Consider the following 20,295-nt stretch of genomic DNA (forward strand, 5'->3'; position numbering starts at 1 on the left):
CCAAACTCCCGCCATTCAATGCTATATAAAAGGGCAGGCTCCCGGCTAAGAAATATCAGCAATCGTCTTACGGATAATCGAGCCTCCTTCACCTGGGTCGAAAAATGCACCGCCCGCCCCGCCCCCCCCCCCCCAGACCCGACATTCACCTCAAAGGAAATATCTATTTCCCTCAACGTAGAGCATCGGTTTTAGGGATGTTTCCATTAATACAGGAAACCTGATTCGGGCAGGATCCGAGCCACACACGTCAGTGACAGTGAAAAAAGACAAAAACAAAACCTGAAACCCCACCCGCCGCCGCTACGGTACCTGAACCACGGTCCCGCCCTCTCCTCCACTGGGAGGACGAAGGGGGCAGGGCCGAGTGCGCGGCGCCCACGTGACCGCCAAGCGCCGCGCGCAGCCAAGTCGCGCGATCTGCCGTCATATCAGCTTATGCCGCCGGCCCCTGATTGGCTGGCGGCTCCGGCCGCTAGGAGCGTGTGTCTGGCTACGCCCCTCCCTGCCGGGCCCGCTGGCTGAACGCCGCTGGGTTCACTTTGGTCCAAGGCAACCTGCGACGTCGGCGGCGGTGGAACCTTCGGAAGGTAGGGATGCCAGCAGGGCAGGCGGCGGCGGCGGCGGAATACCTCCGGAGAGGGATGGGCGAGGAGAGGAAGGGAAGTGGAGGGAGAGAAATCCGCAGGATGGGTCCCAGGTGGGGAAGTTGGGAGCGCGCCAGACGCTGTCTTTCACGACCGGCTGCGGGGTGTCAGGCTCCGGGCGGGCGCTGGGGCTCCAGCGGTGACCCGCGGCAGGGATTGGCAGGCAGCCGGGCATCCTGACAGCGTGCGCAGGCCGTGAGGCGTCGAGTGCGGGCGCAGGGGGCGCTCACTGGCGCTCGCTGGCGGGGATGGGGAGAGGGGCGACCGGAGACCTGCGGCATCTGGGGGCTGTAGCCTGGCCTGAGGACGTTTCGGGGCGCCGAGGAGGCCCGCGCATGAAAGCAACACACACGGCGAGGGACGTGAGGAAAACGACAAGTTGGCTACTGCGGATCGCTCATCCCAGGGAAGTCTGTCCAGTGAACGCTAATGCTTGGCTTTGAGACAGACTTCCCTGTTTTGGAGGGATTTTTCCCTTTTTTGTTTTTTAAAGGGGCAAAGAAATTAGGCTGTGACCTCCTGACAATTGCAGTGCAAACCCCAGTTACTGCAACGTAATTAGGATGGAGGGACAACAGTCCGCGGTTTGTAAAGACTAAAAGGGAAGGGAAATAATGTATCAAGTTAGCGTCGAAAAAGGAAGAAGTGCTGTCTCTTGGCATCCCTGTGTTACAGCAGAATAAATTTGGAGGTGGTGTAGATAGATAAAGTTTCAAATGTCAGTACGTAAAGTTTCCAAACTGGAAAGCTTGCGGTAGGCAGATATTTTTTAACCAAAACCTTCCAGCAGGTTACCTGTCTTTATATCACCGTTGGTGCGTGCGTGCGTATTTAGGTTTCTAATGATAAGCATCTAAAAAATAATAAGTACATGATCCTTGATCACTTACGGAATGCTTTCCCATTCATTATGTAATGTAATTAGCATGGAATACTCAGAATGCCGCATCCGTATGCGTACATCTTGAGAGAGAACATAATGTAGAAGCTGGGAAAACAGACTCTAGACTATACATCCCAGTTGTTACTTGTTACTTAAGTTATTTAAACACTCCTGCCCTCAGTTTCCCTTTCTCTAAAGTGAAGGTTACAGAATTATCTACCTCCTCGGATTGTGATAATTAAGCCAAGTGATACAGGAAAAATGTTTTTAAATAATACCTGATTCTCAACAAATGTTAGCCGTTACTGTCTATACTTCTAAAATAAAGCAAACGTAAGAGTAGACTCCGATATTCTAAGCCTAATTGTGTTTTATTAAAAACTGTGTTTTATTTTTATAAAGTTTCTTTGTTTCTGTAAATGTAAAATAGTACCAGCTTTGTTTCAGTCATGGGTAGTTAACTTAGGGTCTGTGAAGACCCTGACTTCAGTGGGGTATAAACCCCTTAAAATCGTATGCAAAATTATGTGAATTTGTAGTCACTGAGAATTGTAAACATTAAGGAGCTGAAGAGTTGAGATAGTGATGAAGAGGCAGTGGAACTTGGTGCAAGTTTAAGAAGTTTGACTTTGTGGGGTGCCTGGGTAGCCCAGTCAGTTGAGCGTCCAGCTCTTGATTTGGGCTCAGGTCATGATCTCACAGTTCTTGAGTTTAAACCCTGTATCAGGTTCTGCGATGCCATTGCGGAGCCTGCTTGGGATTCTCTCTCTCTGCCCCTCCCCTACTCCCATTTGCTCTTTCTCTCTAAACAAGTAAACATTAAAAAAAAAAAAAAAGGGGGCGCCTGGGTGGCGCAGTCGGTTAAGCGTCCGACTTCAGCCAGGTCACGATCTCGCGGTCTGTGAGTTTGAGCCCCGCGTCGGGCTCTGGGCTGATGGCTCAGAGCCTGGAGCCTGTTTCCGATTCTGTGTCTCCCTCTCTCTCTGCCCCTCCCTCGTTCATGCTCTGTCTCTCTCTGTCCCAAAAATAAATAAACGTTAAAAAAAAATTAAAAAAAAAAAAAAAAAGAAAGAAAGAAAAATAGAACTTGGACTTTGCAGCCAGACTGCATGTGTTTGAGTTCCAGCTTCAGCATTTGTTACTTGATGATCCCAAGCAGATTACTAGTATTTCCTGTGCCCAGCTTCTTGATCCATAAGATAATACTAGTACCTAACTCATGGGGTTTCTTGAAAGGGTTAAATGAGCTAATACTTACACTGCCTAGTGTACAGTAAATATTGATACTAGATATTATCAGTTATTTTTCAAAGAAAAACCAAATGACCTCTTTCTCCCTTAGGTTAAAGTAATTTTGACTCAGCTTTGGCTCCCGTAGCAGCAGTAATAATAGCTCCTGTTTCTTGAATAACTTCTCTGTGTCAGTGCCAGAAGACTAGAAACTTAGTGCCTAAACCTTAAGAACAATTCTATAATGAAGATACGTTATCTCATTTTACAGATGTGGGTTTGAATATAAACTTCCAAGTTGAACTGCAGTTTTGAGATTATATTGTTACTGATTTCGAAAGATTTCTTTGTTAGATGTCAGAAAGTACGGCAACGTATTTAGGAATACTTAATGTCCACATTCAACAAATAAAATTCATTGAAGCCAAAATTCTAAAAACACTTAAAATAGCTTTCATTTCACAGTATCTAAACCGCCTCCCCTTCCGGCACTGGTTTGTCGTTGCAGCGATTATGCACAGGGAATGTACAAATGAACACAACGAGCGTGGTCCTCGGATAAAAGCAAAACTGAAGTTAGGGACTGAGATCTTGTGAAAGTTATTACGCGCGTCTGATATTGAAGGTTGATTAAAGTAGATTCCTGGTTACCGTTTGAATTGTTTTCGGCTGCACTGTACTTACTGCATTGTCTTAGGGCTACGGGACTCTATAGGTCACACGTAGATTAGTCTGGACACTCTTAACCAACCTTTAGTGGTGTCACAATATCTAGTTGCTGGGTTGTTTCTAAATGTTTATGTTTCCTGGTATGACTTAGTGTACTTCCTTTGCTACATTATTTCCCTTAGCAGTCTCTACTCCTTATGGCTTCAGCTTCAACCAGTACAAGCTCGCTGTTGAACTTCCGATTCATATTTGCATGTAATCTACTGCTTTATGTCTAAGAGTAAGCATAGAGTTAAAGCTTATTAGTCTATGCTAATTAGATTTAAGACCCAAACTGACTCCATCATTCCTTACACGCCCTGCGTGTCCCAAATATATATATTTGTCCCTGTGGCACCAAATATAACAGCTCTCCCAGAATTCCCTCCTTTGATTATGATGACATCATCATCCACATGAGCCAGCTTAAATCTCATAGTCATCCTGCATTTCTCCCTCTTTCATATTCCAGTATTTAATTGGTTGTCACGCCCTGTGGGTTTTATGGGTTTTTTTGTTTTTTGTTTATTTAAGCAGGCTCCACCCCCCAGTGCTGAGGCCAACATGGGGCTTGAACTCATGACCCTGGGATCAAGACATGAGGTGAGATCAAGAGTCAGATGCTTAACCAGCTGAGCCACCCAGGCATCCCAAGCCCTGTGGGTTTTTTACTTGCTCAATCTCTGATGAATATGTGTGTTCTTAGAGCTGAGCTAGTCTATCACAGGAACAACCAAATTAGTCTATCTCTGGCTCTGGCTCTTGCTCTGTCTTTTTCTCATCAATACTCATATTCCTAATGGAATGGTTTCTGTGAAGTACGGGTCTAATTATAATCTCTTCCCTGCTCAGAGACCTTTTGGTATCTCCCCGTCGTGTATGAGGGAGAGTTCGATTCCCTAGCAGGGCAACAGAGCCCTTCACAGTCTGACACCACTTTCCTTTTATAAGGTTTATCCTCAAACATTTTTTTCCCCTCTGTTTTACCCGTCACACTGTTTGGCACCCACCAGTGACACCCATTGAGTCACGAATGTAGCATGACTTTTTTTCCATGCCTTTGCAAGTTGTTACTTTTATTTGAAATGCCTCTCTCTAAACTTTTCTTTCTGATAATGTCCTTTAACGCCTGAATCAGATGTGTGTATACCTTTGTTATAGCACTTGCATTGATGTAATTATTTCTAAAATTGCCTTATCTTGAAGATGGATTTTGACTGTATCTTTTCAATCTTTATAGGCTCATTATCTAGCGTAGAGCTTGATGCTTAATTGTTATTTGAATGAATTAACAGTGCATGATGAAGGATATATGTCAATGTCTGGCATTTGGCATTAGTTAACTAAAACTAAGCACCGGGGTGGCTTGGTCAGTTAAGCATCCCGACTCTCGATTTCAGCTCAGGTCATGATCTCACAGTTCGTGAGTTCGAGCCCTGCATCAGGCTCTGTGCCAACAATGCGGAGCCTGCTCGGGATTCTCTCTCTCCCTCTCTCTCTGACCCTCCCCTGCTTGCTCTCTGTATCTCTCTCAAAATAAATAAAAATAAACTTAAAAAAAAAAACTTCCCATGCCAAAGTGAGAAAAAAATGTTTGCAACGCCTATCACAGAAAAGGAGCTAAACACTCTTAATAAATAAGGACTTCTAGAATTTGATTTTAAGAAACTGACAACTCAGTGGGAAAATGGGCAAGGGATAAAGACATTACTTCACAGAAAAAAATATAAATTATTCTAAATATGTGGAGTCATGCTCAACCTCACTCATAATAAGAAAAAGGTAAATATACACCGAGATATCATTTTTGTTGCTATCAGATTAGCAAACATCTTAAAGTTTGATGATACTGTCTGTTAAGTTTGTAGAGAAATAGGCACTATGGCCTTGCAAAGTGGTACAGTTCCTGTGCAGAGCAATTGGGCAGTGTCTACCAGAGTGACCAATGCAGTTCAACTCTGTCCTAGCTTTTCTGCTTGTAGAAATTTACACAAAGTAGGGTTAATCATTGTAGCATTGTTTTAAATCGCCTAAGATTAGAATCTATCCAAATCCTTGTACGTGAGTTAGATAAACAGCAGCGAAGTCACACAAAGGAAACATATGTCCATAGTCCCTTAGCCACACTTTCAAAGTCCGAAAAGCCCTGAAAAACCAGAAGCTTTTTTGTTTTTTAAAGGTGGGCACTCAAACTCATTTGGTGGCAAGGGCTTACTCCCACTGACTGAGGTGCCCATTTTGTGTTGGTGCACCTGTCAGGTACCCCCACCCCTTGCAATTTGCTGGGACTGTTTTTGTTACTTTGGGTTTAATTGCATATGGCAACATTAAAAAAAAAAAAAGAGGTAATGAAAGCCCATATGAATAACAGAATGAATGGAAGCACCTGTCATTGGTAATAGCACAGAACACGGAGTTATATATTGTAGGAACTTGTGCGTCCTGTGTCTGTGAGGCCTCCTGCTGAAGAAGACGGTGTGGGCACTACCACCATGTGACTTAAAGACTAGAAGAACAGATTGCCAAAGTTTTACACTGGTGGTGAGGACCAAGAGAGAATTAACGAAAACCAGGAAACCACCGCCCAGGACAGAAAACAAAGATCCTAACCATGTTCCGATTAAGTGGATGTGACAACAAGAACATAAATAAATGCCACCTGTTGCTTCGTGGATCTTGAAACAAGCTGGAATATATCAGGAAGAACTACTACTGAAGAAGAATGTTAGTATTAAGAAGAGAGGAATCAAGTTTAGGGAGCAGGATAATGAAAAATATCTGAAAGTATGGTGAAAATTACTCTGCTGGTCAGGAAACAGCTACACCTAACCCTGGTGAATTGGCTAAGGTAATACCCGATGGAAACGTGAGTGCTGAATACATTTGCAGTGGTGGCGGAATATTGTGGTAACATATTGTTAAATTGCTCTGCACAGGAACTGTATCACTTTGCAAGGCCATAGCAATGTAGGGTAGTGCCTGTTGCCCTACAACCTTACCGGCAGAGAATGTCCTCAAACTTCAGGATATTCATTAAGCAGGAACTTCATATATAGTTTTTCTAAAAATGTTTCGCATTAAAAAATATCAACATGGGTAAATAATTGTTGCACATGCTTATCCTTCAGGGACTAAGATGGATCTTGTACTCAGTGCTGCAGATTATTATTTTTTTACGCCGTACATCTACCCAGCCTCGTGGCCTGAGGACGACATCTTCCGACAGACTATTAGTCTCCTAATTGTAACAAATCTTGGCGCTTATATCCTTTATTTCTTCTTTGCAACACTGAGCTATTATTTTGTCTTTGATCATTCATTAATGAAGCATCCACAGTTTTTAAAGGTAAGTGATTTTCTTACCTACTTTTTAACTGTTTTTACCGTAAAAATAATACGTATTTGTGTGTGAGATTTTCAGGTTAAACTGGTTATAACCATTAAGAAAAATTTCTGCAACCAGCATTAGATGGGTTAGATAGTTTTGGTAGGGCTAATCCCCTCTCTTAATGGAAACAAATAAATGAACCCAACTTCTTTTTTTTTTTTTTCTTTTTAAATTATAAGCCTGGTGTCTTGCTAGATATATAGAATTTCTTTGCTAACAGTGATGAATAAATAAATGCACACATTTGTGTATTTGCTTTAATGTTTGACTTTCACAAACTGAAGTATGTTTTTACTGTGTGTGTGTGTGTGTGTATATATATATAAATATATATATATATTTTGACACGATAGGAGATTGTAAATTTATTTACAATCATTTTCTATTCCAGTTATTTATATTTATCAGTTCCCCCAAGGACTAAAAAAAGAAAAAATCAAGAGAGGTTTGGGGATGGAAGTTATTTATGAAAGAAAGGATCATTTTATAAATAGACGTGTAGAATGCGGATTTTGTGAGAAAAAGAGTAAGATCAAGAATTCAAGGTACTTAGCATATTTGCTTTTTAAGAAAGAAGTGTCTTTCTTACACATGCATTCCCACGTATTAACATTTTAACAGAAACAGTTTAGCAGTAAGCTCCTTCACATAAAAGAGGTTGAAAAATCCATTCCAAGACAATTTCATCAATTTCATGCTGGTTTTGTTTAACATAGACTTTGTGGTTTTTAAGTATTGGAAATTTCGTTTTCAGAATCAAGTCTATAGAGAGATTACGTTTACTGTGCAGTCATTGCCGTGGATTAGTATTCCCACTGTTGCATTGTTCCTGCTAGAGTTGAGAGGTTACAGCAAATTATATGATGACATAGGAGAGTTTCCAAGTGGTAAGTAAATAATATGAACATGAGGCACAGAGTGGTTTCTCTCAAGAACCCAATCTGCCTCTCTTTCTTCTTTTAAAATAATTACAGATTGTTTGTGGATTTTTTTTTCAGTTAAAAATTTTTTATGTTGGTTAAATTTTTTTTAATGTTTATTTATTTTGAGAAAAAGAGACAGAGTGCAAGCAGGGGAGGGGCAGAGAGAGGGGGAGACACTGAATCCAAAGCAGGCTCCAGGCTCTGAGCTGTCAGCGCAGAGCCTGATGTGGGCTCAATCCCATGACCCCGGGATGATGATCTGAGCCAAAATCAAGAGCTGGACGCTCAACCACCTGAGCCCCCCCAGGCTCCCCATTTAATTGTTTTTAATGCTTTGTTTTTATGCATTCATGTCTTGCCACACAATGCACATTTCCTAATCTATCAATTTTAAAGCTGGTTGTGGATGGAATTATGCTTAGGGGAAGATGGATAGATCAGAGATAGAGCTTTGCATTCATTTACTATTCTATTTATTGAATTCAGACTCCCTCAAAAGTTCAAATAGTACATAATTATAGAAAATCAGAAAATACAGATTTTAAATCCACTGTCCTGCTACCTGGAAACTACCTCTTTTGACATACATCCTCCAGTTTTCTATGCATGTATACTTCATCATTTATGCTACAAAAATGAAACCCTACTATACATACTGGTTTGGACTTTGCTTTTTTTTCTTAGTAGTGTATATATATATATATGGCCATCTTTTCATTCAGTAAATATTGACCTTATATAGTGTATGAGTTACAGTATCACATTATGTAGATATCCATAGTTTATTTAAATGATCCCCGATTTTTAGGCCTTTAGATTAGTCCTTTTTTTCTCTTGTAGCCAGTCCTGCAGTGACTAAATTTTTGTGAAATTCTGAAATTATTTAAGGAAGAGACATTTCTGGTGTCTAGTATTAGAAAGCGAGAATAGTAGTTAACATTTATTGAGTGTTAATATGTACCAGCTACTTCTAAGCTTTCCACACGTATCAATCCATTTTTTTCTATATCGGTTCTACGACATAGGTCCTGTTATTACGTTCCTCGTATGGGTGAGTAAATTAATGTACAGAGAGTGTCAGTAACTTGCCCATTCAGCAAATAAGTGGTCATTCAGCAAATAAGTGGTCTATCTGGGACTGGCCCTCAGCCTCGCTTGCACCCACACAGCTGCTGTCCAAGTAAGAGGTTAGATATTTAAAAGAAGGAACAAGAATTATACAATAGGGCGATGAATTGACTAGGCCTTGAAAAGTGGATAGGACTCTGAGTAAATATAAAAGGAGAAAGTGCATTCTAGATACATGGAACAGAATGAGTAAAGGTACAGAGGTGAGACTTTCAAGATGTTGGGAGGACACTGGGTAAACCAGCCCGGTTAGTACAGGAATGGGTCAGGCAGGAAAGATCAGAAAAAGTTGGGTTGTGGAGGAAATGCTAGGTTTTAGGTATTTAGCGGGAAATGAAGTTCTAAGCAGGAAAATAGTATGTAAAGGTATGTTTTATGAGGATTAAGATGAAGGAAAAATAAACAGTGTTATTTATGCCCAGAGATTTAAATAAGAAAGATGCCTTAAGCATATGTTTTTTTCTGTCTCATAAATGTCTTCATAATTTAATATTTGAGGTGGGGGCACTTTAAGGTTTTATGAGAGGCAAATGAGGAAATGAGCAGATACCAGAGAGGTTAGGAAGATTAATTTATAATGTATTGAATTAGCCAAAACAGTTGATAGTGTTAGGTCTAGGATCATATTTGGTCCACTGAGATGGACAAGTCAAGTACAAAGTAAATTCTGATCCTGGAAGCCGGATCTTGGTTCTGATCTATCGTGTTGTCTCTTCTAGGCTGGTTTCGGCTCATTGTTAGTATACTGTCCTTCCTCTTTTTCACTGACATGCTGATCTACTGGATTCACAGAGGCCTTCATCATAGACTTGTGTATAAGGTAGAGTGATATTTAGGGGAAAGAGAAAAACTGTATCCATTTCAGCAGTGTATGGTTACAAATTCTGTTTTCTGTTTCCCAGAATTTCCTGTAACTTACTAAATACCTAAGTAGCCACAGCATGACAGACACCAGGCTCATTTTGTTTGTGTTGTTTATGGGTCTGGAGGGGCTATGTTAAAATGTTACTGTTTCAGGTAAAGGAGGGCATTTTATAACATGAGTGATTTTGCTGAATTTATAGAGATTTTTTAGTTAGGTCATTGGAAATGACATGCTCATGACATGGGCATGGAAAGCTAAGTTGAAAAGTGAAGGTGGTTATTAACTGTGTTCTTTCCTTCTGTAGCGCATACACAAACCTCATCATCTCTGGAAGATTCCTACTCCATTTGCAAGTCATGCTTTTCACCCCGTGGATGGCTTCCTTCAGAGTCTACCTTACCATATATACCCTTTTATCTTTCCACTACACAAGGTGGTTTACTTAGGCTTGTACATCCTGGTCAACATCTGGACGATTTCCATTCATGATGGTGATTTCCGTGTTCCCCACATTTTAAGGCCATTTATTAATGGCTCAGCCCATCATACAGACCACCACATGTTCTTTGACTATAACTATGGACAGTATTTCACCTTGTGGGATAGAATTGGAGGCTCATTCAAAAATCCTTCCTCCTTTGAAGGGAAGGGACCACTTAGTTACGTGAAGAAGATGACAGAAGAAAAATGGAACAGCCACGCAGAAAACGGTTGTAAAAATGGAAAATTATTCAGTGGAGAGCTTACAAAGACTGAGTAGTAGATTTTTGCCCTGTTATTGAATACGACAAAATATTTTTAGTTAAGGAAAAATAATCTACATACATACAACCAAGAGACATAGCAGGTAAATGGTATTTGAAAGTCCACGTTGTGGGTTCTGCTCATCATGATGGTAGGTCAAGGAAAGATGCTGTCTGTGAACACCAAGATTTTCAACCTCGTGCTTACAATACTAAGTGTTGGTCTAAAGGGCAAGTTATGTCTTTCTAGCCAGCGTATCTATAATTTGTATAGCCTCAGTGGTTTTTGTAAGGATAGAGAATAAATTATTGAGGGGACTAGGTTATGTCCTTTTGCCTTAATCCACCCATACTGATTAAGAGAAATATGTTATGCTTGATAATACCAACACTAAGCATCATAACAAAGAAATACTAATAGGAATAGGGTTCCTTATTTCAGGAATGGTTAAGTCTTCAGTGTTGGTATGGTAATGACTACCCATAGTGTTTGTTCAAGTGGAAACATCAGTGTGAAAAAAAACTGATAAAACATTAGCAGCCAAGTAAATGACCTAATTAATAGCAGGTATAAGAAGATTATCGTCTTCCTACATGTAGGAAGCTTCTCTGTAGACATTGTCAAATAATTGCATTTTACTGATGAAAACATAAACTAGAATTTTTAAGAAAATGTTCATACTACCATGATTTAATCCAAACCTGGGACTATTTTAAGATTTTGATGGTTATTGTTTTAAACCATTGTTTAATAAGTATTATGTGAACCTGAGTATATTTAGAAAGGGAAATTTGATGCCCAAGTAATATATTTGACATTACTGCTTTTTTAATTAAAAAGATGCACTGCACTTTTGATATGTTTCAAAGTTACAATCTGTAATTTCCTATGAAAGGAAGTAATTGCCAAAAATTTAGGCCTATCACTGAAGATTAGCTTTGAAATCTTATTTTCTCTCCTCTCCCTTCACTTTCCCCCACATTCTGTGCAAGATTTAACAAATACTTTCGTAAAGAAATGTTGTGTGTTGTAGCAAATATGTTGGAAAAACATGATTTGGAAAGGCATTCTATAAGCTATTTATGTAAAATCAATAAAAGTTGATTATCACTATTATTAAACTGTATCAGTTAAATATTGTAACCGCACAAAGTATTCTTTGTACAAATTTTGTGTCAACTTGAAACCACAGACATGATGTGGATTGTTGAAACTTTTAAATGTTCCCAAATGCTCGGAGTCAAGAGAGAAAGAAGGGGGTAGCACATTCTTTTTATATTCACATTCTTACTAGACGTGAGTGTTTTAGCAAGAGACCCGTCATAAAACGTAATGCTTGGTGTCCTGAAGAAAGTATTTTTTTCTGAGTTACTGTTGACAGGGTCCTGCTACTTAAACATACTAGCGTACCAGCTGGTGTTCTGTAACTGACAAATGCAGACAAGTGATGTTCACTAACCCCCCTGGCTCCAGTGCTCCACTTGGACCCCCCCAAAATTAGGAAATTAAGCAAACTTTGTTTCCTCTGATAATGACAGCTAATATTCAAGTTTTCTATTTCTGTTTCAGTTTTGGTAGTTTATCTGTTTCTAGGAATTTACCCGTTTCTTCCAGGTTGTCCAATTTGTTGGCATATCGTTTTTCATAATATTCTCTTGTCATAGTTTGTATTTCTGTGGTGTTGGTTGTTATTTCTCTTCTCTCATTTGTGATTTTATTGATTTGGGTCCTCCCTCTTTTCTTTTGGGTAAGTCTGGCTAGACGTTTATCAATTTTACTAACTTTTTTCTCAGAACGTGCCCCTGGTTTCATTGATCTGTTCTATTGTTTTTTTAGTTTCTATATCATTTATTTCTGCTCTAATCTTTATTATTTCCTTCATTCTGCTGGTGTTAGACTTTGTTGTTCTTTTTCTAGCTTCTTTACGTGTAAGGGTAGGTGGTTTATTTGAGATTTTTTTTTTTGCTTCTGAGGGCAGGCCTGTATCGCTGTATAGTTCCCTCTTAGGATCGCTTTTGCTGCATCCCAAAAATTTTGGACTCTTGTGGATGACAGCTAGTGTTTATTGAGTTTCACTCCTGATCAGGCACTCTTACAAGTCCTTGACCTGAGGAAATTGGAATGCAGTTGTATGACTTTTCCAAGGTTATTTCTCTCATGAAAAGCCCAGTGTGGGTGTTTCTGGTCAGTGGGCAGCTCTCCGCAGTCATTCTGAGACCCAGGCTCCTTCCATCTTGGGGCTACCTACCTCTAGTTTACAGTCTTCCTTGTTGAAGAAGCCCACAGAGGAAGAGGGAAAGGTACCCATGGAAAATGTTTGTGGGTCAGGCCTAAAAGTCATGCATATCCCTTGCCATGTTCCTTTGGACAGAACTTAGTTGTATGGCCAATCACACTGAAAGGGATTCTGGAAAATGTGTCCAATTGTGCCTGGAAGGATGGGGCAGCTGCTTTCTGGAAAAGCTAGCCAGTTTGCCATGTGCACATAATTTATTCTTTTCGGGGGTCCCAATAAAAGGCATTGAAGTGATGAATGACCCCACAGAGTATTTCAAGTTATCCATCCACTGGATGTCTTTGTGCCCTTAATTAACTGTGTGTTAGTTTCCTCTAGGTTCTTACTAGTGTGTCGCTAATAGAAAAGAAAGGACAGAATTTATAGGGAGAGGAAAGCTTCCCAAAAACGTTAGTAATAATCAAGCTGGTCTGTACTCTCCCATCTTTTTTTTTCTTTTTTTCCGCCTTTTTAAAAAAATTCTAATCTTATTAAGCAGTATGATGTTTAGAGGTCTGCCATTATTTTCTGTACTACTACTGCATTGGCCAATCTCCTTTAGAGGAATTCGGACAATATTCGTGGAAGTGAGGATCTAAATGCCCTCTCACAGGAACATCAAGTGAAAGGTTTTTCCCCTTGACTTTGAAACCTTTTGTAGGTAAAGAACCGAAAGGGACAGTCAACATTTTCCACTTTTATGATAGAAATTGGGAAATGGATGGAGGTGGTACAAGAACACATTTCAAAAACCCAGAGACTTTTATCAGGTGCTGTCCCTGTTCTTTGCTGTCTCTGGTTCTTTGTCTCTCTGTCTCTCTGTGCTGTGAATTTCCTACTTCTCATTTCTCTGTCCCATGTTTCTTTCTCTTCCCATCTTAAAAGAAGTCAGGGACAGATCCGGCGAAAAATTACGAGTTCAGGTTTTGGTACATGGGGTCTGCAGTGCTAGCAGATTATTTAAATAGGGATGATGTCTGGGAGGAAGAAGGAAAGGAGGAAGACCAATCAGAACAAAGATTTGAGATTAATTCAGAGAAGAAAAAGTTTAAGGCCATGAGATTGCCAAGAGAGCATGAAAAAAGCTATCCAAAGAAACAAACCAACTTAAGGGATAAAGAACTTCCTTGTCTTCCCAACTTCTTCAGTGTCAAAAACCTTGACTGGCAGTCTTCTGTCAGCAGTTACTGCTTTCTGTCCTGTATCGTTAAGTGCACCCAATTTATTCTAGACCCCAGAATCCTTCAAAGTAGAGACCGGGTGTGAATCATTACTGTATTAAAGTATGTGTCCTTGAAAGACATGGTTGAGGTTAGGGGCACCTGGGTGGCTCAGTCAAACATCTGACTTCGGCTCCGGTCATGATCTCACGGTCTGTGAATTTGAGCCCCGTGTCAGGCTTTGTGCCAACAGCCCCCGTCTCCCTCCCCCAAAATATGGTTGAGGTTTGATAAATACTTTGCTGAATGAATTAATGAAGTGGTGGAAATTCCCTTCCCTTCAATAAACATTTAAGGAACCCCTACCAGGGGGTCACACAATGCACCAGATGCTGCAAATATTTATGCTGTAGACTTTTTTTTTTTTTATCGTTTATTTTTGAGACAGAGAGAGACAGAGCATGAACAGGGGAGGGTCAGAGAGAGGGAGACACAGAATCTGAAACAGGCTCCAGGCTCTGAGCTGTCAGCACAGAGCCCGACGCGGGGCTCAAACTCACGGAATGCGAGATCGTGACCTGAGCCAAAGTCGGCCGCTTAACCCACTGAGCCACCCAGGCGCCCGAATGCTGTAGGTTCTTAAGCACTGTCTTTTTAGCCAACAATTCAGGTCTTATTCATTAGCTGACCTTTGCTGAGTGCCTGGGAGGAGTCAAAGGGAAAGTAAAGAGGATTCAGATGGGTGCTAATCAAGGATGGACTGTCCTTTTTTTTTTTTTCTTTCCACTCAAAGTTCACTAGGAATGAAGGAACAAAACTTGCCAGTACCCTGGATTCTGACCATATAGGAATCAGTAGTAAGAGAACCGATCAGGGAGTTGAATGCGTCCACGGGGAGTTACTACATAACAGTGTTCTGGATACAAAAAAAAAAAAAAAAGATCTTCAAAATTATTGGTTGATTACACCAAGAAATGACGAACCTGGGAGGACAATCTATAACTTCAGCTGGAGTATGATTCATCTCAGAGGAATTACAGACACTAATTGCTTTAGAGTTAAATAGTTTTGAGTCCTGGCTCTGCCCCTTGCAGATTGCATGACCTTGGTTTCTCTATCTGCAAACTGATGAAAATACTGCCTACCTAATAAGATTAAACGGGTTAGAAACACTCAATTAAATGTCAACAGAGGCTGTAATTCATGTAAATTGTGAGCCTCTGCTTTCTAGGTTCAATGATTATTGTCATTACACCTAGGATAGCCCCTCAATGGAAATCAACTACTGGGAGAAAAAAAACGCCCCTGGGTACTTTGGCCTTAACATGGGAGGGTGAAAGACACGGGGTGAACAAGAAATAGGGAGCACAGAGGAAAATCCTAAGAAAAGCCAAAGTTAACACATATACTGTAAATTTTCTTTGTAACAATTGTAAGATATCTAAATTATTTGTTGCTAAATAATTTTATTTTAAAAATGCATTGCTGGGGCACCTGGGTGACTCAGTCAGTTAAGCGTCTGACTGTTGGTTTCAGCTCAGGTCATGATCTCACCGTTCGTGGGGTCAGGCTCTGAGCTTACAGTACAGAGCCTGCTTGGAATTCTATGTCTCTGTCTCTGCCCTTCCCCCTGCCACCAAAATAAATAAATAAACTTCAAAAAAATAAAATATTTGTACTATAGACTTTCATCCACTCCTTATATCATTTTATCTATTTTAAAATTATAATTTTACACACTAAGCCATTTCCTTGTATGAAAATGTGGCCTCCTGACATGTTCTACCAAACAAACAAATAGGAACCTGGACACTTAGTGCACATTCCGATATTTGAGAGCACTTGCTGTGGTGAGTTTTGTCCAGTGCTTCATCAAGATTTTTTTCTTTTAATTAACTTAATGGAGGTATCATTTAAATACAGTAAAATGTACTCATTGTGTGGTTCAATGAGCTTTTATAAATACATACACCATCCAAGCAGCACCCAGTAAAGATATAGAACATTTTCAGGGTGCCTGGGTGGTGTAGTCAGTTAAGCGTCCCACTCTCGATCTCAGCTCAAGTCATGATCTCACGGGTTTGTGAGTTCAAGCCCTGCATCAGGCTGTGCGCTGATGCCGTGGACCCTGTCTCTCTTTCTCTCTGCCCCTCCCCCACTTGTTCTCTTTCTCTCTCTCAGTAAACTTTAAAAATATTAAAATTAGCCTGTTTCCGATTCTGTGTCTCCCTCTCTCTGCCCCTCCCCCGCTCATGCTCTGTCTCTCTCTGTCCCCCAAAAAAATAAACGTTGAAAAAAAAAATTTTTTTTTTAATATTAAAATTAAAAAAAAAAAAGATACAGAACATTTTCTTTACCAGAAAAAAATTGATCTTCCTTCACAATCTCTCCACATCCCTTAGGTAACCACCAATCCACTTTCTGTTATTGGAGATGAATTTTGCTTGTTCTAGAATTTCTTACAGATTGAATCAGTATGTACTCTTGTGTCTAGTTTTTTTAGCTTACATGTTTTGAAATTCAGGCTATTGCATATGTCTGTAGTTTGTTCCTTTTTGTCTCTGTTCCATTGCGGTATATTACAATTTGTTTATCTGTGTGTCTACCGATGGATTTCTGGTCTATTTCTAGGTGAGGTTATTATGAATAAAGCCGCTACAAACAAATGTACAAGTCTTTGTATGGATCTATGTTTCCCTTTCTTTCTGGTAAATACCTGTTCGTATAATGCCTCAGTACCAGGGTAGATATGTGTTTAATTTTACAAGAAACGATCAAACTCTTCTCCAAAGTGATTGTACCATTTTACATTCCGACTACAAATGATGAGAATTGCATTTCCTCCACATCCTCACAAACAGTATTGTCAGTCCTTATTTTTAGCCATGCTAGTGGGTGTGGAGTAGTGTCTCATTGTACTTGATTTGTATTTTCCTATGACGAATTATGTTAAACACGTTTTTTTTTTTTCATGCTTTTTGGCTGTTTTACACTTCTTTTCTGAAGTATCTGTTCAAGTCGTTTGGCCACATTTTAGGTCAAGTTGTTTTTCTATTATTGATTTATAAGAATTTTTATATATTGGCACAAATCCTTTGTCAGATATATGTTTTACAAATGTTTACTCCAATCTGTAGCTTGCCTTTTCATTTCCTTAATTGTATTTTTAAAGTCAAAAACAGGAGGGGCGCCTGGGTGGTGCAGTCGGTTAAGCGTCCGACTTCAGCCAGGTCACGATCTTGCGGTCCGTGAGTTTGAGCCCCGCATCAGGTTCTCTGCTGACCGCTCAGAGCCTGGAGCCTGTTTCCGATTCTGTGTCTCCCTCTCTCTCTGCCCCTCCCCCGTTCATGCTCTGTCTCTCTCTGTCCCAAAAATAAATAAACGTTGGGAAAAAAAAAAAGTCAAAAACAGGAAAGTTATTTAATTTTGATTAAGACCAATTTATCAATTTACATCTTTGATAATTATTGCATCTTATGTCCCATTTAAGAAGTCTTTGCCTATCTCAAAGCAAGCTCGGACTTCTTTTTGGGGGAAGATTTTTGATAATGCATTCAAATTCGTAATAGAAGACTTTTCATATTTTTATTTCTCCATTTGTCAGTTTTGATACACTGGTTTTTAAGAAATTTGTTTATTTCGTTTTAAGTTTTCAGATTTTTTGCCATAAAGTTGTAACATTCCCCTATTACACTTTTATTTTTTTTAATGTTTATTTATTTTTGAGCGGGGGGTGGGGCAGAGAGTGGAAGACTTAGGATCTGAAGCAGGCTACACCAGGACAGTAGAGAACCCGATTCGGGGCTTGAACTCATGACCCAAGAGATCGTGGCCTGAGCCACCCAGGCGCCCCTCCCTCTTACACATTCATTCAACGCTTACAGGATCTGTAGTGATGTTTCCTTTTTTTTTTTTTTTTAGAAGATCTTTTTTTTGATGTTCCTTTTTAAAATTCCTGATACTGATCATTTGTTTTCTTCCTTATCTTGATCAGTAGAGCTGAGCGAATATACATTTAGTTGATCTTTTTTAAAAATCTACTTTTCGCCCTGTTGATTTTTCTCCATTGCTTGTCTTCGGTTTTGTTACTTTCTGCCTCTTTTTCCTTTTATTTTTTTTGCGGTTACGTTGATCTCTCTGTCTCTCTCCCTTTCTCCCTTTCTATGTCTTCTCTTTAACTTCTTAAGACAGAAGCTCAGATCAGTGATTTTTTTTTTTTCATTTATAAATATAAACATTTAAAGCCACCTAATTTCCTGTAAGGTCTGCGGTGACTGCATGCCACACATTGTGATATGCTGTGTCTTCATTGCTATTTAGTTGCAAGTATTTTCTATTTTTCAGAGCGATCTCTTCTGTGACCAGTGGTACGATGGCCTTGTACTGGGTCAGCTTAGCCGAGCCAGAATGGTGTTTCCCGAAATTACTCTCCTACACGCTTGTGGGTTAGCACGGCTGCCCAAGTCGTTTTGTGTCAGGTTTAGAAGGTGGAAATGGAGCGGCAACCGTGTTACTTTTCACGCTTGGAAAGATGAGGCGGTCTAGGAATCACTGTTGCCAATTCATTCAGTCATGTTGTAACTTTGCAGTTGGCTCGCCTGGTCGGCCCAGCACAGCATCTGGGCCTGCGGCAGCCGAGACTCCGCTCTGCTCCCCTTCGGCTTCTCCCAGTTCTGGGCCTGATGTGTGTTTAAGCCTCTGCCGCCCTCCATCTCAAAGGGGTGGTGAGGGGTTGACAAAGGCACCGGTCCACCGTCCTGAGTTGCACAGTCTCCCAAGTGCTAGTCCGTCCTCGTCACCCCCTCGTGCCCGCCTCACATTTGCCTCTCCTTCCTGACCTCCTCCACAGACTTCAGATCCCAACACCAGACGGAAACGATCACCTCCTATGAACTGTAACCAGCCTTCACAGTTAGCTGTGGTCAAATCCTCACTTCTCTGATGGAACGCTGATAAAGAACCTGCCACTGAAAGTGATCCCAGGGGTCAGAATTTTAAGAATCAGACCTCTGTTGGGGCACCTGGGGGGGCTCAGTCGGTTGAGCATCTGACTCCAGGTCATGATCTCACAGTTCATGGGTTGGAGCCCTGAGTCAGGCTCTGTGCTGATAGCTCGGAGCCTCGAGCCTGTTTCAGATTCTGTGTCTCCCTCTCTCTCTGCCCCTCCCCCGCTAACACTCTGTCTCTCTCTCTCTCTCTCTCTCTCAAAAATAAATAAACATTAAACACAATTTTTTTAAAAGAATCAGATCTCTGCAGACTTTTCAAGTCACTATGTTTGGATACCTGAAACTAGCATAACATTGTGTATTTCAATTAAAAAATTTTAAAAACAATCAGTTCTCTGAACTGGTCTTGTGTTATCTGCAAGCGATTCTCTGATTCAGTTAGCTTTAAAGTCATTAGTGACCCTGTTTCCAAAATTAAAGGGGATGTTGGAAGTCCGTGATCTTGCAATCGCAAAACAGTTACTTAAATATTATCACTTGGAGACACCTGTAATCAAGTGCATGTGGAAGACAAGGCTGGGGAGGAACAAGTGTTTGAGGCATAAAACATTCTAGTGGAAATGGAGTGTAAGACGCTTATGCAGAGCTTCTAAGTGTGCTGAGAAACTTAGACAAAGAAGATGAGTTTATGACTTTAAATTCCCAGTTCAGCACCCAACTAAGGAGCCCAAATGCCCTAAATGAGAATTGCCCTAAATGAGAATTGCCCTAAATGAGAATATGATTGCCCTAAAATAAACTCTTACTTCTGCAGTTGTAGAGCCAAATTTCTGAAAGCCACATCAAAGTTTCATTGTGCTGGCAGCAAATTAAATTCCTGATCTTATTGACTTTTATATGTTAAAGGTATGGCATTGATGGGGAACGAATAGGACTCTGAAAATGAGATAAAGGTGTTAAAAGAATTCTGCACCCCAACTCCAGTGTGTGTGTGTGTGTGTGTGTGTGTGTGTTGGGGAGGGAGGGATTCATACCACCAAGCAATTCTCTGACCCCAGCTGGGTGAACTGCCTTTCAACTCCACTCTGACTCTACTCAGAGATCGCATCAGATTTCACAGGGTAAGGGCTCAGTCCCACAAGACTGGCCACTTCAGATGCCAGTTGTTACCTGTACTTGCTTCTGACCCACAGGCTATAACCCAGAGGTTTTCACAACCGCCTCCTTGAGTTTGAATAATTTGCTGGAGTGGCTCACAGAACTCAGGAAACCTGTTTACTCGCTAGATTACTGGCTTATTACAGAGGATATTAAAGGATACGAATCAGCAGCCAGGTGGAGACTTACGTAGGGTGGGGTCCTGAACAAAGGAGCTTCCCTCCTTGTGGAGTCCGG

General features: G+C 40.6%; 1 protein-coding gene across 2 annotated transcripts; it reads left to right on the plus strand.

The window, feature by feature from the left end:
* The first annotated feature begins 479 nt into the window (after positions 1–479).
* Positions 480–12,139, plus strand: SC5D (sterol-C5-desaturase). Of its 2 annotated transcripts, none has more exons than XM_047823518.1 (5): positions 480–590; positions 6,597–6,814; positions 7,611–7,743; positions 9,627–9,727; positions 10,077–12,138. In XM_047823518.1, exons 2-5 carry the CDS (start codon positions 6,605–6,607, stop codon positions 10,530–10,532), a joined length of 900 nt encoding a protein of 299 aa, XP_047679474.1. In that variant the 5' UTR covers positions 480–590; positions 6,597–6,604; the 3' UTR covers positions 10,533–12,138. The 2 variants fall into 2 exon arrangements, with proteins under 2 accessions (XP_047679474.1, XP_047679475.1); XM_047823519.1 differs by lacking the exon at positions 480–590 and adding an exon at positions 2,558–4,071 and having other exon boundaries at positions 10,077–12,139.
* Positions 12,140–20,295: the final 8,156 nt, after the last annotated feature.

This window comes from Prionailurus viverrinus, chromosome D1 (assembly GCF_022837055.1).
Source record: "Prionailurus viverrinus isolate Anna chromosome D1, UM_Priviv_1.0, whole genome shotgun sequence".
NCBI lineage: Eukaryota > Metazoa > Chordata > Mammalia > Carnivora > Felidae > Prionailurus > Prionailurus viverrinus.

Bases quoted from the DNA above. Each gene is read 5' to 3' on its own strand.
- SC5D (XM_047823518.1), top strand. From the start codon at position 6,605: ATGGATCTTGTACTCAGTGCTGCAGATTATTATTTTTTTACGCCGTAC. The intron at 7,744-9,626 runs GTAAGTAAATAA...TGTCTCTTCTAG, and splicing joins CATAGGAGAGTTTCCAAGTG to GCTGGTTTCGGCTCATTGTT. The intron at 9,728-10,076 runs GTAGAGTGATAT...TTCCTTCTGTAG, and splicing joins ATCATAGACTTGTGTATAAG to CGCATACACAAACCTCATCA.